This window comes from Neophocaena asiaeorientalis, unplaced genomic scaffold (genome assembly GCF_003031525.2).
Source record: "Neophocaena asiaeorientalis asiaeorientalis breed wild unplaced genomic scaffold, Neophocaena_asiaeorientalis_V1.1 scaffold280, whole genome shotgun sequence".
Taxonomy (NCBI): domain Eukaryota; kingdom Metazoa; phylum Chordata; class Mammalia; order Artiodactyla; family Phocoenidae; genus Neophocaena; species Neophocaena asiaeorientalis.
Window position 1 is genome coordinate 9,530,151 of NW_020185321.1, and position 20,835 is coordinate 9,550,985.

Here is a 20,835-nt window from a genome sequence, read left to right on the forward strand (position 1 = left end):
AAAAAAAAAAAAAAAAAGAAGTACAGTAGTGAATATTTATATATAGAAAAAAAGTGGAATGATATACATCAAATGTTAAAATTGTTAGCACTGGGTGGTGGGATTACAGATAAATATAATTTCCTTATTGCTTTTCTGTTTGCCAAATTTTCTACAATGAAAAATATGTTGTAATCAGAACCCTCTCCCTCTATAATTATTATACATTTAGAAAGTTATAAAGGAGGCTACGCCTTTAAAGAGAATACTTAAGTTCTCATGGAACTGAAAAGGTGTGACATTTATTTCTAGCTTACAGGAGGAAATATTTGTTTCCTTATATGAGCTGCAGTAGGCAATCAATGGGTTGATTAAAAGTGGGCTGCTAATCTTAAACTCTCCCCTGCTAAACAAAACAAATTAACATTAGAAGTCAATTAAAATATCAATGGTCTAAAAAAAACAAAACCAAAAACCTTACTGACAAAACAATTAGTAACAAAGGCGATAAATACAGCAATAAAAACTGTGAGAAGGTCTGACAGTCAAATTTTGAGGGATGGATTTGCTGAGCTCCTGGGGCAGAGGGAGCAGAAAGAACGTCTCCAGAACTGAAGCTTGGTCCTCAAAAGTCAGAGTCTGGAGTGAGGTAGGAGGTAAGGGCCGCCAGCATTTGCAGGAGGGAAGTGCTGGTTTTGTGCCCATTTGCAAGTGAGCCAGTTTTCAGAAGCGACCATTAACACTGGAAGGGTTAAAACAACAGCACCACAACAGTATCTGTGCAGTGCCTTTCATCAAATAGCTTAAAATATCACCCTTAATCGGGGACACTTGGCTCTATCTCACCATAGAGGCCACACTGAAATCCCATCCTGGCCAATATAGTTCTAGAATCTTATAATTGTGGACTTCCTGCAAATGCCTACAGGTGGGAGAGTGGTCAGGGTGTGTTCCACAGACAGTGGGGAGCTTAATGTGTCTTCAGTGGGCTGGGGGAGAGGGACAGGAGATAGATAAGAAGCCATTTGAAAAAAAAAGATAAGAAGGCATTGAGGATTGGTTGAATAGCGGAGTGATAGGACCTGAGTTAGGTTCTCGAAGGATCACTCTGACAACTGAGACTGGACTACAGGGGCTGGGATGGGGCCAGTTATAGCCCCGCCCAGGAAAGTTCTCAGTAACACTTAACTGAATGAAGCACTTATTTAGGGATACACACCCCCTACTACTTAGCCCAGTGCTCTCTCTGTTGGACCACAGGTTTGTTTAAAATTCACATCTTCTTGCAGAAGATCAGGAATCTTCCATGTCTGGAGTCATCTTAAATCTGAGAAATGAAGTTTCCACATTTACTTTAACACCAGTAGTCACTAGCTTTCTCCTTTAGTAATTTTTATCATATCCTTGTATCGCTGGAATGATTTCAATTTCTAAAAATGGACTCACTATAAAATACTTAAATAGACACTAGATGGTTTGACCTGGTCCTAAATCAATTAATAGATTTAAAATGCTAGTTTTCTCCATTACACATAAAAATAATAAAAGCTGTTCAAACAGGAAATTTTTATGCCCCACACAGAGCCATTTTGTATACGACTGGTGTGGTTCACGCTGTTTTGGACAAAGAAGAACCTGGAGATGGCATGTGTGCTAAGGGCCAGAGGCTAGGCTGGGTTCCATTGCCCACTGCAGTGGGATTATGTGAGGGAGACCCAGCTTCCGAGACCCACCGAAAGCACTGCAGCCGAAGTCCTAGGGCGAAGTGGCCAGCTTGGTACTCTTTTCCATCCATTACTGAAGGAACCGTCTCCGTGTCCTGCACAATGACAGCCATTTCACTGTCCCGTTTTCCCAGCATGCTTCGGTCGTTTATGTTGGCAGAGCCTATAAAGAGAAACAGTGAAACTGAACCATTTTCTTATTCCGGCAGACACTCATTTGCCCTCCAGACTCAATTCTTCCTTGCTAAAAAACCCCTAATTTTGTTCAGGTATCAAGAGATGCTGTGCTCTAGGAAGGCAGGGTGCTCCCTAACCCAGGGGTAAATCTTGATCAGTCTAAGGCCAGTCATGGTCATTTCATTGTTTTTTGCCAGTGATTGGCTTAGAAATGGGCACTTGTCATGATTCTAGTCAATGCAACGTAAGGCAAATCTGCCAGGGGCTTCTGAGAAAGTTTTTCTCTTTCTTATAAATAGACAGAAGAAGAAGATGGTGTCACTGCCAGTCTTTGGATACTCTGGCTTGAAGGGCTGCATGAGGACATGATTGTGGGAGCTGCTGCAGCCACTTTGTAACCAAGGGACAAACAGACAAGTTGAACATGGCAGAGCAGAAAGAAGACTCTGGGTCTTTAAGTCACTGAGCTGGCCAACCCTAGAACCTTCTTATTTTCTGTTATGTGAAGTAATACATTTCCCTTATTGTTTCACATACTTCTAGCTGAATTTTCTATCTTGTGGCTCAAAGGATTCTAACTGATATAGTCATTAAGCACACAAAGAAACAAGAACACTTACCGGCTCAGTGCAGTAAGGTTTCATGCTTAAGAATCACACTCTGTAGACTTTAACTCATGGTCACATAATCATAAATGTCAGAACACAAGAGGACCTTCACAAGCAATATAGTTCACTCCCAAATACAGATTATCATTAGTGGCTTTGGGTTTTCATTCTCTTGCCTCACTTGTGTGGCATGCCAACAGCTTCTGTATCAACTTCCCTCCATTCTATTTTTAAATCCAAACGAGCTGAGAATGCTGACTTTCACATGTGAAGGGCAAGTATTTGAATATTAGTTCAACCTGCACTTCCTGAGCTCCTCTGCTGTGTATTCAAAAACCTTGCAACATTTTCTGCATTTATCATTGTGGATCCACAGGTTTTTTTTTTTCTTTCCGGTACACGGGCCTCTCACTGTTGTGGCCTCTCCCGTTGCGGAGCACAGGCTCCGGACGCGCAGGCTCAGCGGCCGTGGCTCACGGGCCCAGCCACTCCGCAGCATGTGGGATCTTCCCGGACCGGGGCACGAACCCGTGTCCCCCGCATCGGCAGGCGGACTCTCAACCACTGCGCCACCAGGGAAGCCCCAGGATCCACACTTTTGAATCCTTGAGGTGTCCTACAAACTAAAAAAGGGGACTGACTCTTTTTTCTTCTTGGTCCTCTTGCCCTAGTCCCACACTCCACTGCTTCTGCAGACAGGGTGCGGAAGAGTTAGGTTGAACACAAGCTCGGGCTACTGTCTGTGATGGGGACCATCAGGGTATAAGGTGTTAGCAGTGCTACCCAGAGCCCAGACGGTGGGATGTTGGACATGAGAGGAAGCTGGCTCCTCCTGAAGCATCTATACCGCCATTTGCTACAATATGGTCACATAGTTAATACACAACTCTATGATAACTGTGGATGGGAACGGTGTCCCATAGGGACTCTGGGTGACAGAAAGGATGGAGCACCTCACAGAAAGTTGGGAGCACCATTAGAGCGCTGTAAGGTGGGCCCCACCTTTGAAACACTTTGTTTTGTTAGCAACAAATCAACCTTTATACATACACTTACATTTTAATTACACTATAAAATTTGTAGCCATGTCTTTGGACTTAACATGGGGCCCAGCATTAATCTGGGCAAAGTCATTTAATCTCTCTCAGCTTTAATTTGATCTTTTATAAATCGAGATAATAATACAGGCCTTGTAGGGTTGTTGTAAAAATTAAGTAAGACCATGTGAAAGCACTTACTGATCTATAAACTGTCCCACAAATGCTAATTATTACTGGCATTATTATCAGATACTCGTTACCTTGAGAATATCTGCACTAGAGAACATTACCATAGGAAGGGAAGACTTGCTGGCATGTAGCGTTTGTATCAAAGAAGCCTCCATAGTGCTGCTTTGGGACATCACTACCACAGGGCCCCAGCAGAGGCCACTCTCGGGCTGGGGCTGCCAAATTGGGAGGACACAGCTGCTCTTCACCGTCAGGGAGACTGGGGATGTGAGCCCCCTGGAAAGCCACACACACACACACACACACACACACACACTTTCACACCAGTCCTCTCAGACTCCTTCCCATCACCAGGGGAGGAATGCATTCCTGGCATTCTGAGCTGGAATTTTTAGAGGGTGTGGTTCTTGTACTTCCAGGGCCCATCTGGAGTTTCTCAGAGCACTGACTCTCAACCACACTGGATAAGTGAGTTGGCTACTACTTAATAGGAATGTGAAGAAAGGGAAGAGAAAATTTCAGGTGTGAATTTAATAAATGAGATACCAAAAATGAGATATTGATGGATGTAAATGTTACCCTCCCTTCTTGTTGTTAAACATTCCCATATTCTGAAAATCAAATTCAGAACAGCAGGTATAGTATTAACCCATTTCTATAGAACATACTAGGAAGAAGAGAGGGCAAGTGACCTCTAGAAAGATGCACACTGAAGGGTAAGAGTGATGAGTACCTTCCGGCAAAGAGAGGGAGACAATAAGGGGAACTTTGACCTTTTACTCTCTATGAGTCCTTAGAGTTTCAATTGTTTACAAGAAATATGCTCTGTTTTCATGTACTATGTTTTATGGTAACTGCAATCCCTTGGTTTATTAGGACATTGCCTTGATAATTTTTGGAAAATGACCTTTTCTAAGTTTGCTCTTAGGTACTTTTTAAACAGTATGTAATATAGCAAAATAGAAAACAGTATATGAAAACATAAGTCCAACTTAGGTAATAATTTTAGAAAATCATTGAATTTATCACCCAAGCTGAAAAATAGAACATTACCACATCCCAGAAGCCCTCAGCTGTCTTCCCATTAAAGACCTTCCCTTCCTAAGAGAGAATCTGTATAGAATTTTGTGTTCATCATGCTCTGATGATGTTTTCCTAAACAAAAAAAGTTTACTTTTAGCTTATTTTTAATTTGTATAAGTGGAATCATATAGAAGATAAACTTTGGAGATTTGCTTCTTTCATTCAAAATCATGTCTTTGGGATTTATCTATGCATAATTGTAATGCATTATTTTCCTTGAATGAACACCCCCAAACATTTTATTTTATTTTTTTATTTTAATTTTTTCCTCACTCCTGGACAGCCTAAATAGCACAGGTGGGAACCCAGGTGGAAGCAGAAACGTGTTTAACATGTTTTTTTATTAGTGGATGCCTTTAGATCTCATGTGTCACAGTTCCCCCAGCCCCGCCCCCGACTGCATCTTTTTGTCATAAGAATGGATCATTCGTTGACCTGCCTGACCCCCCCAGCCCCTCACCTCCTGCATCCCAGACCAGAGTAGGCCCTCAATAAGCATTTATCAGAGGGATGATTTTTTTCTTTTCAGGTTGGGTAAAGCACAGAACAAGATGGGAGTCAGTATTTCTTTAACGACCCCTGCCCCTCACTAGCCATGGCCCTCAAGACTGGACTGTCTTTACCTGCAGGAGTCCCCATGCCAAAAGCTCAGCCTCTCTGTACACCTGTGCCAAACTGAATTCAAGAGACAGAGTTTTGGGCGAAGTAGAAAAGGATAGCTTTCCTGCTTTGTCAGGCAAAGGGGAACACAGTGGGATCCTGCCTTGAAAACCTGTGTCCCACCCAAACTTAATTTTTCATTCTACTGTTGATGGATGTTTGGGTCGTTTCCAGAGTTTTGCTATAATACACAATTATGTTCTGCATAGTTGTGTATGTTTCCTGGTGTACACATGTGGGAGTTTACCTGGGCTCTGTATGCAAGAGTGGAGTACCTGGTGCTCCTCAGTGTCGTCAATACTTGGATTGTCCATTTTTTTTTTTTTTTTTTTTTTTTTACGGACCGGGGCACGAACCCGCGTCCCCTGCATCGGCAGGTGGACTCTCAACCACTGCGCCACCAGGGAAGCCCATGGATTGCCCAATTTTAAATTTTTGCCAATTGGTATTTTGAAAACCTGTTCTTTGTCTCATTATTATATTAATGAGGATGAACATGTTTCATATACTTATGGGCTTCAGGTATGTCCTCTTTGGGGACATTCCTATACAGTTCCTTTGCCCATCTTTCTTTGGATACTGTCTTTCCTTATTGATTTAAGGAGTTCTTCATATGTTTTGAATATTAACTGTATTGCAAATACCTTTTTTCAGTTTGTGGTTTATCTTTTTATTCTATTTATAGCATCTTTTAATGAATAAAGTTCTGAATTTTAATATAGTTGGATTTATCTGTCATTTCCTTTGTGGTTTTACTTTTTTAAAATGTCCTGTTTGAGAAATTGTGAATTCTTCTGTGGTAGGCAGAATAATGGCTCCCAAAGATGACTATGTCCTAATTCCCAAAGCCTGTGAATATGTTATATTACATGGCAAAGGGGAATTAAGGCTGCAGGTGGAGGTGGAATTAAGGGTGCTAATCAGCTGACCTTAAAAATAAGGGGATTATCCTGGATTATTCAGGTGGGCCCAGGATAATCACAAGAGTCTTTAAAAGTAAAGGGGATTCAGAGAGAGATGCGCTTACAGAAGAATGGGTTGACACTTTGAGAACTTTCAGAGAGATCTAACATTGCTGCCTTCAAAGATGGAAGAAGGGAGGCATGAACCAAGGAATGTGGGCAGCCTGGAGAAGCTGGAAAAGGCAGGGAAATGGATTCATCTTTAGAGCCTCCAGAAGGGAACACAGCCCTGCTGATACCCTGATTTTAGCCCAGTGAGACCCATGTTGAACTTCTAACCTATAGAATGGTTAGATAATACATTTGTGCTGATTTGAACCAGTAAGTTTGTGGTCATTTGTTACAGCAGTAATAGACAACTAACACACAAACTCTACCCTGTTCTAGCTTACTTGTTTTAAAGGAAAACTGATTCTTCAATTGAGCGTCAGTGGGCTACTCAGTACTTTCTACCCACTTGTGTTCCCTGTGCCTCCAGTTTGGGAGTTCTCAGCTTGACTCCACAGCGGCATCACCTAGGAAGCTTTCAAAAGATATTGGTGCCAAAACAAAAACAAAAAAACCTTGATGCCTGGGTCTCAAACCAGACCAATGAGTCAGAATTTCTGGAAGTAGGAACCAGGCATTAATATTTTCCCCTAATACCACTCCATCCCTTCACCTATCAATTAATCCCTCTTCGGCTGGGGAGGGGGGGGAATCTATTTGAAAGTAAATTGCAGACATGAATAATCTTCCCCCTAAATGATAGTTTCATTTACCTGAACTGAAACTCATCTGTGTTCAAAATTGTTCTGTGGTGACAGTGAAAACATTTTAGGGGCTGATTGACTGAGTGGAGACAGGAAGACACCTGTCAGAGTGATGGAAATATTCTGTATCTTGTTCTGGGTGGTGGTTACATGAATGTAAACATATGTGAATATTCATTAAGCTGTACACTTATGCAATTTACTATATATAATAGCTTAATTAAAAAAGGATAGTCCACCAAAAAAAAGCCAACAGGCAAACCTAATGCAGCCAGGGTTGAGACCCACGGGACTCACTCTTTACTGGGGTGGCCTTTCAACTACAGACTCTCAACAGCTGCTCTCGAGCCTGCCCCTTAAGCACTGATATCCATTCTCTCTCCATAGTTTCCCACATACCCACCTTCGCTGACAGTCTCTGGACCTTCTCGCACCAGGTCATCAATATCCATCCCGATGTTTCTGGTGTTTAGTGGAAAGAATACCTGCCTCCCCTGTAGCCCATGAGCTGTGTAGGGCAGTGGCACTGTGTGATCATGTTTTGTATCTCCCTATTGTGTTGTGCAATGGATTAGTGAATACTAAAAAACATCGTTTCACTTAGTCAACAGGATAGACTTAAATTCTATTTAAGGATAGCCTTGTTTTGTTTAGGAAAGCAAATAAATGTTAGTTCTGTTAAGTGCCAGTAAGATGAATTAGAAAATTGGACTTGGTCACAGATTTGGGGACCAACAGGGCCACCGGGGGTAAGAGATAATTAAAGGTACACACAAAAGACATCCCAATGTGAGAAACCAAGTATTTCCTTGTGAGGAAAAAAAATGAGGATAAACCATTAGTCATTTTTCTTACGTCAATTATTCAATAATTCTGGCATAAGTCTGCCATGTTAGAAAATCTAATCACAGGTTACTTTAATTCCTTGTAAGCTCTCAACTACTTGCTTAACACCTGTAAAATACTGTCAACCTAACTTCTCAAGTTCCTCTTTGAGAACTTTAAACATTGTTCTCTGTCTGTGTTATGAAAACAGGCCAGATATCTGAGAGCAGCAATAACAAGCCTGCTTCTCCTAGAGTTTCCACTGAGATACAAAGAACAAAAGTACCTGTGGATTTTCCGCGGGGGAAATGTGTTCTGCCCTTGGGGAAGGAGAAAAAGAAGTGCAGCTTCTAAAGACTAACAAGTGAGACCTCGTCATACGCCCAAGGCCACATCTTCGGTTTCAAGGAAGTCGGTAAGAACGATGTGCAAAATGGATCAGTTATTGCTAGCCTAAAGAAGCGGTAGCCTTTGAGGGGTCAGAGAACTTTCCAGAAAATAAGTCAACTAAAAACCTCTACAAATCTGTAACTGTTAGCTCAGATACTGAAAACTACCTTGCATTTATACTTGATGGAAAGTAAAGCAGGCTGAAGGTCAAAATGACCTTTAAAAGGAAAATATTTACATCTCTCAATTTGTACTTCAAGAGTTCTGAAATCTTGCTGAAGAGATCAACTGAATTTTATCTGGCTTTGTTTGTTTTTTCATTTCAGCAAAATCAATATTTTTCCTTTCCTTACTGTCATTGCCAAATTTAATATAAAAATATCCTGAGATTGGCTTCTGAAAAGCAAGACCAGAATAGCTTGCGGGAAATGAGAGAAAACTTGTATATTGGGGGAAGTAAGGGAGGAAATAAATCCTTAAAGAGCTTTGATCCCTATTGAGCAAGAACTTGAAGACACAAGATATTTTTCTTAAATGCCCGATAAGTATTAAAAGAATGTCTGGGGCTTCCCTGGTGGCGCGGCGGTTGAAAGTCCGCCTGCCGATGCAGGGCACACGGGTTCGTGCCCCGGTCTGGGAAGATCCCACGTGCCGCGGAGCGGCTGGGCCCGTGAGCCATGGCCGCTGAGGCTGCGCGTCTGGAGCCTGTGCTCCGCAACGGGAGAGGCCACAACAGTGAGAGGCCCGCGTACCGCAAAAAAAAAAAAAGAATGTCTGTGTGTGTACACATATACATATATATGTATCACCACACTGTGGTCTATATATTTTATGGCTTCTGAACTACTTTTTCTTTTCAAATCATCTTCCAGACAAGACAGTCTCATTACTCCTAGGTATGAAAATTTTTTTTCTTTTCTCAGTGGAGGATAGACCTGGAAAAGGCATATTTACTGCCAAAATTTTTCGAAACACCCCATGACACTTAATTTCTTAAAGAATAGTTAAGTGTCTTATTATAGCTGAGAAACTACATTTTATTTAAAATGGATGAGTGGAATTCCCAATAGTGGGACACAGCATATCTCTAAGTAACATCCCCCCACCCTTGTCAATTAATTTATCCGGCTGGTTATTTATACTCTATTTCTCCTCCTGGCCTTTCAGTGTTTGTGTAACATGATATTAGAAGGCAAACCAACTCAATGATGGGAAAATGAAGCTTGTATTCTTGTATTCAGGTGTATACAAGAATGAAGCTGCAAACCCACCCCTCTGGTCAAGATCTAATCTGGGTAGAATGTACAACCAGTAACTCTCCCGAATCTGTCAGTGGGGCGAGGACTGCAGGAACAGACTGCAGACCTTAGTCTAGGACTACATCATATCATTACTACACAATGTCCACCTCACCCCCGCCCCCAACAAAGCTGGTGTGCTCTGCACTCTGATTAATAACGTCCAAAACATTGACTCCGGGGAAAAAATGGTAAGCACAGAGGCAGCAATATTTTAATATCCTTCCGATCCTAACTCTCGCAAAACTTCAGATCTGTGGTAATGCTTAGGTGGGTGTGATGCGTGCACGTACAAATTACCACGACGTACTCATTTGTGACACATTTCCCTCCCCACATCTCCTCCTTCCAAGCCCAGAAATCTAGGTACTTGGCTTCAAAATAAAAATAAGGAAATAATAAAGAATTAATGAGAGCAGGCTGATTATTGCACTGCTGGGTTAAATTGCTGTCTCTGGACTCTGTAATTTACACGATGGCCATTTGATTGTTCTGTGCCTCTGTTACTTCATAGATAAAAGCAGGGATTAGACAGGACATAAGCAAAAAAGATTGCTTCGGAAATGTTTTAGATAACTGTGTGACTGTCCCTTTCAACTGCAAAGGAAGCTTTAGAGGAATAAAAAGAAAGATTGTTGCATGAGGTAAGTCAACTAACAAGGAATACAATTAGAGACCAAGTACTTACCAATAATAACAGTGTTGTCATCAGCAATTAGCAACTTGCTGTGGACATAGACAAGCTCAGTGACTAGGTTTCCTTCAAGCTCTGCGTGTGTTCTAAGACCACAGAAGGATATGTAATTTATCCACTGATTGCCGACTGTAAATTAAATAAGAAATCACTAAAATTAATATGACCAAGCTCAATAATGGCACGTTAAATTTTACTGTCTTTCAAAACAAATATACCATATAATAGGTTAAGAATAGATTGTAAAATATATGTGTGTATGTGTGTGTGTATAATTTCAGAATACATCTAGGATCTATATTTGCTTTCTGAAGAGTTTTATATTGTTAATATGAATGGAGATGCAATTTTAAAATATCATACTGAAGTGATTTCTAGAATTCCTTATGTCGAGGTAGTCCAAAGATAAATTCAAATATGAACATTTTATTTTAATGATTTGGTGAGCAACTACTGAAGAGTGAAAAAGTATAGCTGCAGTAGATAACCCAAGACTTCAGTGTGACATTTGCATCTGTCTTGGTTGACACCTGCCGCTGTTTAAACCAGATGCAAGATGTGAGCCCAAACTACCTGATGTACACATACTTTGCAGCATATCCAGCGCAAAGCAACAGATAAATTTTGCACACTTTGGGTAAGTAAGAGTGTTGGCAATTAAATGACACTCCTTCTAAATCACTAAAATTAGGAAAGAATCCTAAGTACATTTGAGTTCGGAGAATTTTCTTCAGAGCAAGCAGTACTAGGTTTGTACTTTAAAATGTTGTCCTCTCATCATGTGAGGGTCATTTATGTGATAAGAAGAAATGCATTCCATATCAAACCAACCCATACTCATTACCCTGGCATGAGTGTTAGTCATGAGATTTTATGGTCCCTCTCCCACATAGCAATCGCCCTGGATAAGCAAAGTCTGATACTAAGAATAAATGGAGTGGAATCAAACCATCTTAGATTCTTATAGAAAGAGAACATAAATTTTTAAAAGAATCTGAAGCATACTAATAGAACCAATGGTAGTTCATGTTTCATTTACTGAAGTTTCCATGTATCACTGATGCTTTCTATTTTACTGCTGACGTTAGTGTATCTATTAAATTTAGGTATACTGGAAAGAAGTCTGTTCATAGGTAATATACAGAGGTTCCTCCAATTACAAATAAACCTTCCCATATTTTATATTAACACAAAGTATAAAGTCTGTATAATTAAAACAGTGTAGAACTGGTACCTAAATAGACAGCCGAACCACTGAATGGAATAGGAAGTCCAGAAACAGACCCAAGTAGGTATGGAAATTTTGCATATGATAAAGGCTGCATCTCTAGGAAAAGGGCTTTTTACATAAAGGACTAGAATTTTTAAATGAAAGGTGCTAGTACAACTGCACAGTTATTTGAAAAAGATAAAAATTATATACATTTCTCCCAGCAATCATAAGAACTCCAAATAAATCAGAGATGAAAATGTAAGCATATGAAACCATACAAGTGTTAGAAGAAAACAGGGTGAATTCCTGGTAACCTGAGTGCAGGGAAGGCTTATAAGTATCTAGAGCCAATAAAAGATCAATAATGTTGGCTAAATTAAAAAAAACATATTTGCATGACACAAAACACGAGCAAAGACAAATGACAAACAGGAAGAACATATTTGCAGTATACATTACAGACAAAGAACTGATTCTGAACATATAAAGAACTCAAAAACTGAAGGGAGAAAAAGATCAAAGTCTTGACAGAAAAATAGGCAAAAGACATGAACAGACAATTCACACACACGAAAAGATACATTTGAAAAGACATACATTCTCACTCATAATAACAGAAATGCAAATTAAAACCACAGTGAGAAACCGTTTTTTAACCTATGAGATTGGGCAAAAAAAAAAGTAAGATAACACATTCTATTGATGAGACTGGGTTGAAGCAAGCTCTCTCTTACACTGGTGGTAAGAATGCAAATTGGTACAAACTTGGAGGGTAATTGGCAATATCTAACAAAACCACCTATGTGTTTACCTACTGACCTAGCATTCCCACTCTAGAAACTTATCCTAAATATACACTTCCAACAAATAAGGACATATATGCACAAAGTTATCAACTGCATAATTGTAATTGAAAAATATTGAAAACAACCTAAATGTTCATACAGAGGAGAATGATTGAATCAACTATGGCAAATCTATACATGGGAGACTATGCAGCTAAAAAGGAATGAAAATCGCTATGAACTGATACGGAGTGATTTCCAGGATGTAGTGTTAAATGAAAAAACAAATGCACAAGAAAATATGTGGTATGCTATTCTTATGAAAGAGATTGGGAGAAATAAGAAAATATACATGTATCTGCCCATTTGTACAAAAAGAAACACAGCAAGAATAACTTAGAAACTGACAAAATTGGTTACCAACAGAGGATGAGTGGAATAGGGTGGAAAAGATGGATGGGGAAGAAACTGAAAGGAAGTATAGCGGAGTGGCACTTGTCTAAGCATGCCTTTTGTATAGTTCTGACTATTGGAAGTCTGTTACACACACTTAATCAAGAAAGACAGAGAAAAAAAGAAAAGCCTAAAATGAAATACAAATTAAAGCAATGAACCTAACTGTATTTCAAATTAATAACATAATCCAAGTAAATTTTCAACCCTAGTTTTTGAGCATATACTCTTAGGCTAAAGACAAAAAGAACTGTAAACAAATATTGAATTCTAGTGAGATTTATTTTTCATAGTAGTATGGGCTACAGATTTTTGTGTATTCTAAGATTGAGGAAGTATATATATCAGAGATAACAGAAGGAATCCTGTGGCATGGGACTGGAATTATAAGTATCAGTATGGAGATAGATAGATAATAGGTAGATAGATGGATAGGTAAATAGATAGACAGATAGATAGACATATAATAGATAATGTGTATACAAAAGGCCTAAAGCAGTAATATCCCAGTAGTAATGATCATATCTAGCACCCAGAATTTGGTTTCTAAATGCCAATTTCCACTAAAAGAACCTAGGTTTCTTGGAGAAATGGTTGACTGCAGGGCTAGTTCTGGGAATATACAAGATGGGTCTGGAACTCTTGTGCCAGTAAGAAAAAAAGGCTGATGGGAACATGTCCAAAGCACACAGGAGCAAGCTTAAAAAGGCCCTCACTGGTCAAATCTGTGCAAGCTGATCATCAAAATTATTACCCACTGAATAACATAAGAATCCATAGGTCCACACATGAATAAATGCTTAAGTGGGGAAGAAGGGAAAACTTTCTTATAGTAGAATTGCAACTAAGAAATTTAGAAGAAAGTAATAAATATAGAAGAAGCAATGGAACTAAAAAAATCAACATTTAGAAATATAGTAATAATAACTGAATCATAGTGTAATAATGGATCCAGGAAGAATCATTAATATATGCTAAAACCAGTGGGTGAATGTTTGATAAGAAGCAGAATATTTACTATATAGACTCAAAGTGCTTTCCCACGAAATATTTAATTACAAAGGGAAAAATGGTAATTTTACAGCGGAGAAACCTGGCAGATCTCACCTTCCCTAAATGATCAAAGTTAATATAACCAGTAATGGGGTAAATCAACACCATGTTCCTCCTGACATGGTATATGAAGGGCACATCACTTCTGTGATATTCCTGCTGAAAACGCATAACCTGAATCTAATCACAAGGAAACAATGGATATACCGAAACGGAGGGCTATTCTACAAAATATAACTGTACTCTTCAAACATACCAAGGTCATGAAAGTCCCCCCATTCTCCAAAAAAAAAAAAAAGATTGAGGGATTATTTCAGATTACAGGAAAATAAAGATACCTACAACACATGTTGCTGACTGAAGCCTGGGACACACACAAAAAAAACATTTCCCCCCCTTTTGCTATAAAGGACCTTAATTAGTAAGACAATTGGAAAAATTTCAATAAGGTCTGCAAACAAGATAATAGTATTATATCAATGTTAATTTCATTAATTTCTATATTGAACTATAGCTGCTTTAAAAATGTCCTGCTTTTTCACAGAAACACACATTTATTTAGGAGTAAATAAGCATCATGGTTGCAACTTATTGTCAAACGGTTCAGAGGGAAAAAACCCATCCACCTGTCTGTCTGTCTATCTGTCTATCTACCTATCTGGAAAGAATGATAAAGCAAAGAAGGCAAATTTATTAACATTTGCGAAATCAGGATGAAGGGTATATGGCAGTTCTGGAAATTCTTCCGTAAGTTTGAAATTATTTAAAAATATTTTTTAAAGATTAACGATACCGACTGGCTGTTAGCAGCCTGAAAAGCTTAAGACATAATAACTTGTAATTTCCTAAGGCACAGATTTGTGCCATTCCACAGCAGGTCTGGAGAGTCTCAGCAACACTCCAACTAGTGGGCGAGCCTCACAGCCCACAGTCCATACATACTCCTTCATCCTTGCTACAAAATAACTTTTTCTTTTAAGGATTTTTTGTTTTGTTTTGTTTTAGATTTAATTTTATTTATTTTTGGCTGCGTTGGGTCTTCACTGCGGTGCGTGGGCTTCTCATTGGGGTGGTTTCTCTTGTTGTGGAGCACGGGCTCTAGGTATGTGGGTGTCAGCAGTTGTGGCGCCCAGGCTCAGTAGTTGTGGCTCGCGGGCTCTAGAGCTCAGGCTCAGTAGTTGTGGCACAGAGGTTTAGTTGCTCCGCAGCATGTGGGATCTTCCCGGACCAGGGATCAAACCCGCATCCCCTGCACTGGCAGGCGGATTTCTGTCCACTGCACCAGCAGGGAAGTCCCCAAAATAGCTCTTGTGAAGTGGTAAAAAATCTTTATTTCTTTATGAAAAATACCTTTAAGAAGAAAGCTAAGGGTGAGTGCCAGTCACAGGGACCAGAAGAAAAACAAAGGTTCCAAGCCAGAAAGCAGACATTTTGATGAATTAACGTGTGGCCTGTCAAATGAGGTGAATGGATCCACCACACACTCTAGTGAGAAGAAGACAAATCAAATTGAGAAATTACTTTGGCCAGTACAGTCGTCCCTCAGTACCCGCGGGGTACTGCTTCCAGGACCCCCAAGGATAACAAAATCTGCCCTACTCAAGTCCATTATATAAAATGGTATAGCATTTGTGTATGATCTACACACATCCTCCCGTACACTTTAAATCATCTCTCGATTACTTATAATACCTAATACCATGTAAATGCTATGCAAATAGTTGCTTGCACATGGCAAATTCAAGTTTTGCCTTTTGGAAATTTCTGGGTTTTTTTTTTTTTTCCTTTTTAAATATTTTCTATCTGTGGTTGGTTGAATGTGTGGATGGGGAACCTGCAGATACAGAGGTCTGACTGTACTTTATTCTGTGAAGGAAACTGGCTCAACGAGTAACAGGTACAAAGTTGGTGATGTTAACTTGTGGTATGAGGATATACTCAAACAGTGCCTTCTGAGGAAAATATAAGAAAGCCAGGAGCATGACAGGTATTAATAAGAAGCAATAGATAGAAAAGAATCATGAGGGGTTCCAACTTACATGTTATGGAGGTATGTGAGAATCTGGAGATTTATCTAGGCTCCTAGGACATATCTGTTGTGAACGTTGGTGCATATATATCGATAGCTCGAAAGATGAGAAGTCTGATACAATAGACTCTATGTTTATAAGGACACTTTGTGAAAGGTCTTGAAGAGTTGTTACAGGCTTTTGCTGCTTAAACAAGCACTTCCTATATGTACGTTTCTAATCCTGATTGAATACCTCTAGACCTTGTGTTAAATTAAACAAAATTGACTGCTAAAATGCCATAATTCACAACAATTATAAAAATAGTAAAGAAATGCTTTAAATTAAACACTAAATCCCTGAAGATTAGTGTATCAGAAAATCATACACTAATTGCAGCTGGTTTTCTTTTCAGGAATTTTAACATATTCGTAGCAGCAGTTTTGTTATTTCTAAAAACTACAGCTCTCTATCCAATTAGAGATTAGTTAGTTCATGTATTTAAAACCCACTATACATTTACAAAAACAAAACCAATAATACAACATTGTACCTCAAAAAGGGGCATTATGTAATTAATCTGTTCTTCCATGTTCAATGAACATTTTCCCCACTGAGATGTGTGATTTTGACTTGTTCCCAGGGTACTTGGAACTCTTTTCATAAGAGGGCTTAACATTGAAATGACTTATGTTAAAATCCAATTTTTCCCCAGAAGAGGCAGAGGCAGGAAAAGGGTCCAGAGCCAAAGAAAATGCTTTATAATAAGTTCAGGACACTTTTATGGTTGAGAAACTAAATAATAGGCGTGTTCTGACTTCTTATTCTCCTATAACCTCACCTTTGCATTTTTACTAGCCACTGTTGTTACCGAATGGCTTTCCTGATTTTGTTTTTAATCAATATATCTTTTAGAACCTTACTCATTCAATATCAGTTTAATTTTCAACTGTTAGAAAATAGAGATAGGGTAATACTCTGGTAAATCTATGTCCTGGATAAAATTAGATACACCTTTTGAAAGTATTTATTATTTTTTTTAAAAATTTATTTATTTTCCTTAATTTTTTAGCTGCATTGGCTCTTAGTTGCGGCACATGGAATCTTTGTTGAGGCATGCAGGATCTTTTCGTTAAGGCGCGGTCTCTTCGTTGCAGCGCTTGGGCTTCTCTCTAGTTGTGGCATGTGGGTTTTCTCTCTCTAGTTGTGGTGCACGAGTTCCAGAAGGCGTTGGGCTCTGTAGTTTGTGGCACGCGGGCTCTCTCTTTGAGGCGCGTGAGCTCAATAGTTGTGGCGTGTGGGCTTAGTTGCCCTGCGGCATGTGAGATCTTAGTTCCCAGACTAGGGATCGAACCGGTGTCCCCTGCATTGGAAGGTGGACTCTTTACCACTGGACCACAAGGTAAGTCCCTGAAATTATTTATTATTGGTGATGTACATGTCTTATGTCCAAAGTTCTTTCTAAGATTTTTTAGATTGAGGAGACCATTAGTGAAAAATTATTGAATACCACACACCAATAGATAAGTTTAAAATTATGTAGTCCTAAAAGCTTAATTCATTATTTTTAAACTTCCAAGTCATTTAAAAATCCATATGCCATAAAATTCACCTCTTTAAAGTATTCAATTCAGTGTTTTTTTTAAAGTATATTCACAAAGCTGTACAATCATCACCACTATCCAATTTTAAGATATTTTAATTACTCCGAAAAGAAATGTCATACCCATTAGAAGTCACTCCCCATTCCACTCTCTCCCCAGACCCTGGCAATGACTAATCTATTGTCCTGCCTCCAGGGATTTGCCTATTAAAAACATTGAATAAAAATGGAATTATACAATATGTGGCCTTTTGTGTCTTGCTTCTTTTCACATAGCATAATATTTTCAAGGTTCATCCACGTTGTAACATGGATCAGTACATTCCTTTTTAGATTTAAATAATATTCCACTGTATGGATATACACATTTTGTTTCTTCATTCACCCATTAATGGATACTTGAGTTGTTTACACCTTTTGGCTATAGTGAATAATGCTGCCAGAAATATTCATGTGCAAGTTTTTGTGTGAACATATGTTCTCAGTTCTCTTGGGTATATTCTATGGAGAATTGCTGAGTCATATGGTAACTCTATGTTTAACTTTTAGGGAATTACCAAACTGCTTTCCAAAGAACCCACACCATTTTGAATGACCAGCAGCAACATATGAGGGTTCCAATATCTTCATATTCTCATCATTATCTTTGTTATGTTTTAAATTATAGCCATCTTAGTGGATATGAAGTTGTATCTTGTGACTTTTATTTGAATTTCCCTAATGATTAATTATGTTGAGCATCTTTTTATAAGCTTATTAGCCATTTGTGTATCTTCTTTGGAGAAATGTCTCTTTAGATCTTTGGCCCATTTTTAAATTGGATTATTTTTTTACTGTTGACTTGTAAATGTTCTTTTGTATATTCAGGATATGAATCCCTTACCAGAGATATGATTTGCAAACATTTTCTCCCATTCTGTCATTTTTTTCTAGTTCCTTGATAGTATCCATCGGAGCACAAAAGCTTTTATGTCTGATGAAATCCAATTTATCAATTTTTATATTTTTGTTATAAACCCAAGAAACGTGTGCTTAATCCAAGGTCATAATGCTTTGTGCCCATGTTTTCTTCTAAGAGTTTTATAGTTTCAGTTTTTACATTTTAGGTCTTGATCCATTTTGACTTATTTTTTGTATGTGGTGTGAGGTAGAGGTCCATCTTCATTGTTTTGCATGTGAATATACAGTTGTTCCATCACCATTTGCTGAAAAGAATATTCTTTCTCCATTGAATTGTCCTGGAACCCTTGTTGAAATTCAAGTGACCATAATCGTAAGAGTTTATTTCTGGATTCTCAGTTCTATTCCTGTGATCTATATGTCTATCCTTACATCAGCACCACACTGGTTTTATTCCTGTAGGTTTATAGTAAGTTCTGAAACTGGGAGCATGAGTCCTCCAATTTGTTCTTTTTCAAGATTATTTTGGCTGTTCTAAATGCCCTATTCATTTTTCTGCATTCTTTTTTCTTTCTGGTCCTCTGATTGGATAATCTCAATTGACCTATCTTCAAGTTTGTTGATTCATCTGCCTACTCCAATCTGCTACTGAGTCTTCCAATGCACATTTCATTTCAGTTGTTATACTTTTCAACTACAGAATTCGTATTTGGTTCTTTTTATGTAAAAAAATTAATAAAAATATTAAATTAAAAAATTCTATTTTTTTATACTATTTGGGGAGAGATTGTTTTTAGACTTCTCTTTAGTCTTTAGACTTGTTGCTTTTAGTTTTTTGAACATAGTTAAACTAGCCATTTTAAAGTCTTTTAAACTGTCAGATGGGTGAAATTAGGACAATTCTCTGAGAATTGTTGGGGGATGGGAGCTTCAAACCCATTTGGCTCCTTCCAGTGGCTGCTAGGCTGTTGGTTTTCTTTCACAGCGATGGGGAGTTGGTTTTCAAGGCCACTGTGAAATGAGGAGAGGGGGATGGGCATATGGCAAATTAAAAAGCTTGCTGCTTTTACCAAGATACTGCTGTCTTTTTTTTTTTTTTTTGCGGTACGTGGGCCTCTCACTGTTGTGGCCTCTCCCGTTGCGGAGCACAGGCTCCGGACGCGCAGGCTCAGCGGCCATGGCTCACGGGCCCAGCCGCTCCGCGGCATGTGGGATCTTCCCGGACCGGGACACGAACCCGTGTCCCCTGCATCGGCAGGCAGACTCTCAACCACTGCGCCACCAGGGAAGCTCTCTGCTGTCTTTCTTGAATAAACAGATTGTTACATGCCCTTGGTTAATTTCCAGAGTGCTGAAAAAGTTGATTTTTGACAATTTTTGTTAGTGTTTTTGTTGCTTTTATGTAGGAGTGGATTTGGGGGGATCCTTACTATACCATTCCTGCTAATGTCCTAATTCTTTATTTTTGAGGAAAGATATACATACATGGAAGGCCTAATTTTTTTCTCCCCACATTCTGATACATCACCCAGGGCACCACGTTTAGGAGGCTCCCAGTGTAAAATAAAAATTTCAAAAACCTCAGTTGAGGTGTATAGCATATGTGAACGCCATACCACATAGCATCATATGATTGCGGGGGCTCCTCCTGACTTTCCAGACCTTCGTGTGGCAGCCCCATCCTCCTGTTGAGCTGGGTTGAAACTCTTAGGATTATCTGACCCTTCCCTTACTCTTCTGCTCCCACATCCCCTCAAATGCTCCTTCACAGTTTTATCCATACATAACCTTTCTATCCATTCCCAAGGCACCATTTTCTCTCACCTGCCATCAGTCAGTGACCTTTGATATAAAGACCACTTTGATGAGTTCAATCAGTGATCAGAGGCATCCAACACCATACCTTGTCTTTTTCTGGATAAAAATCTAGTCTTTTTAATGTGACCTACAAATTTTCACAATCTTAATCCGATATGAACTAGAGGTCAGACACTTTGGGTTCTTTCTTCAGCTTAGTTCTTGTGGAATTTTCTGTACCTACTGTTCAGGGTATAAAAGATGATTGAGTACCTACTATGTGCTAAACTTAGAGTCAGTTCACAGAGATATAGGTAAGTAAACCCACAGTTACAATGTACTGTAGCTAAGAACTATGTGGAAGGATCAATTAAGATATCTGAGAAAGTGCCTTTGAAAATGTGAAGAATTTCAGGAGTAAAAGGTATTACTGTGGGTTTTTTTCTTATTTACTTACCTCCAGTATAATACCCTCCAAGATTTAGTCAAGTGTTATGGTGTTAAAATGGTTATATAATTAGTTTTCCTCCCTAAATACGACAGTGTGTGAGAACCCTGGGACTTCTACATCTGTAGGAGGCCACGTATATACATGCTGACTGTGTCCTCATCTTTAAAGCAGGGATGACACCTTCCTGCTT

At 39.0% G+C, this 20,835-nt stretch overlaps 1 protein-coding gene across 3 annotated transcripts in view; it reads right to left on the reverse strand.

Annotated features, from left to right (window-relative positions):
* The window catches only part of PLD1 (phospholipase D1), a 203,937-nt gene that overhangs the window by 9,330 nt on the left and 173,772 nt on the right, over positions 1-20,835 (reverse strand). For all 3 annotated transcript variants that reach the window (XM_024734104.1, XM_024734106.1, XM_024734105.1), the window contains exons 24-25: positions 10,376-10,510; positions 1,713-1,866 (exon numbers count right to left, since the gene is read on the reverse strand). In XM_024734104.1, coding sequence (XP_024589872.1) covers positions 1,713-1,866; positions 10,376-10,510 — 289 coding nt within the window. The remainder of the gene's footprint in view (positions 1-1,712; positions 1,867-10,375; positions 10,511-20,835) is intronic.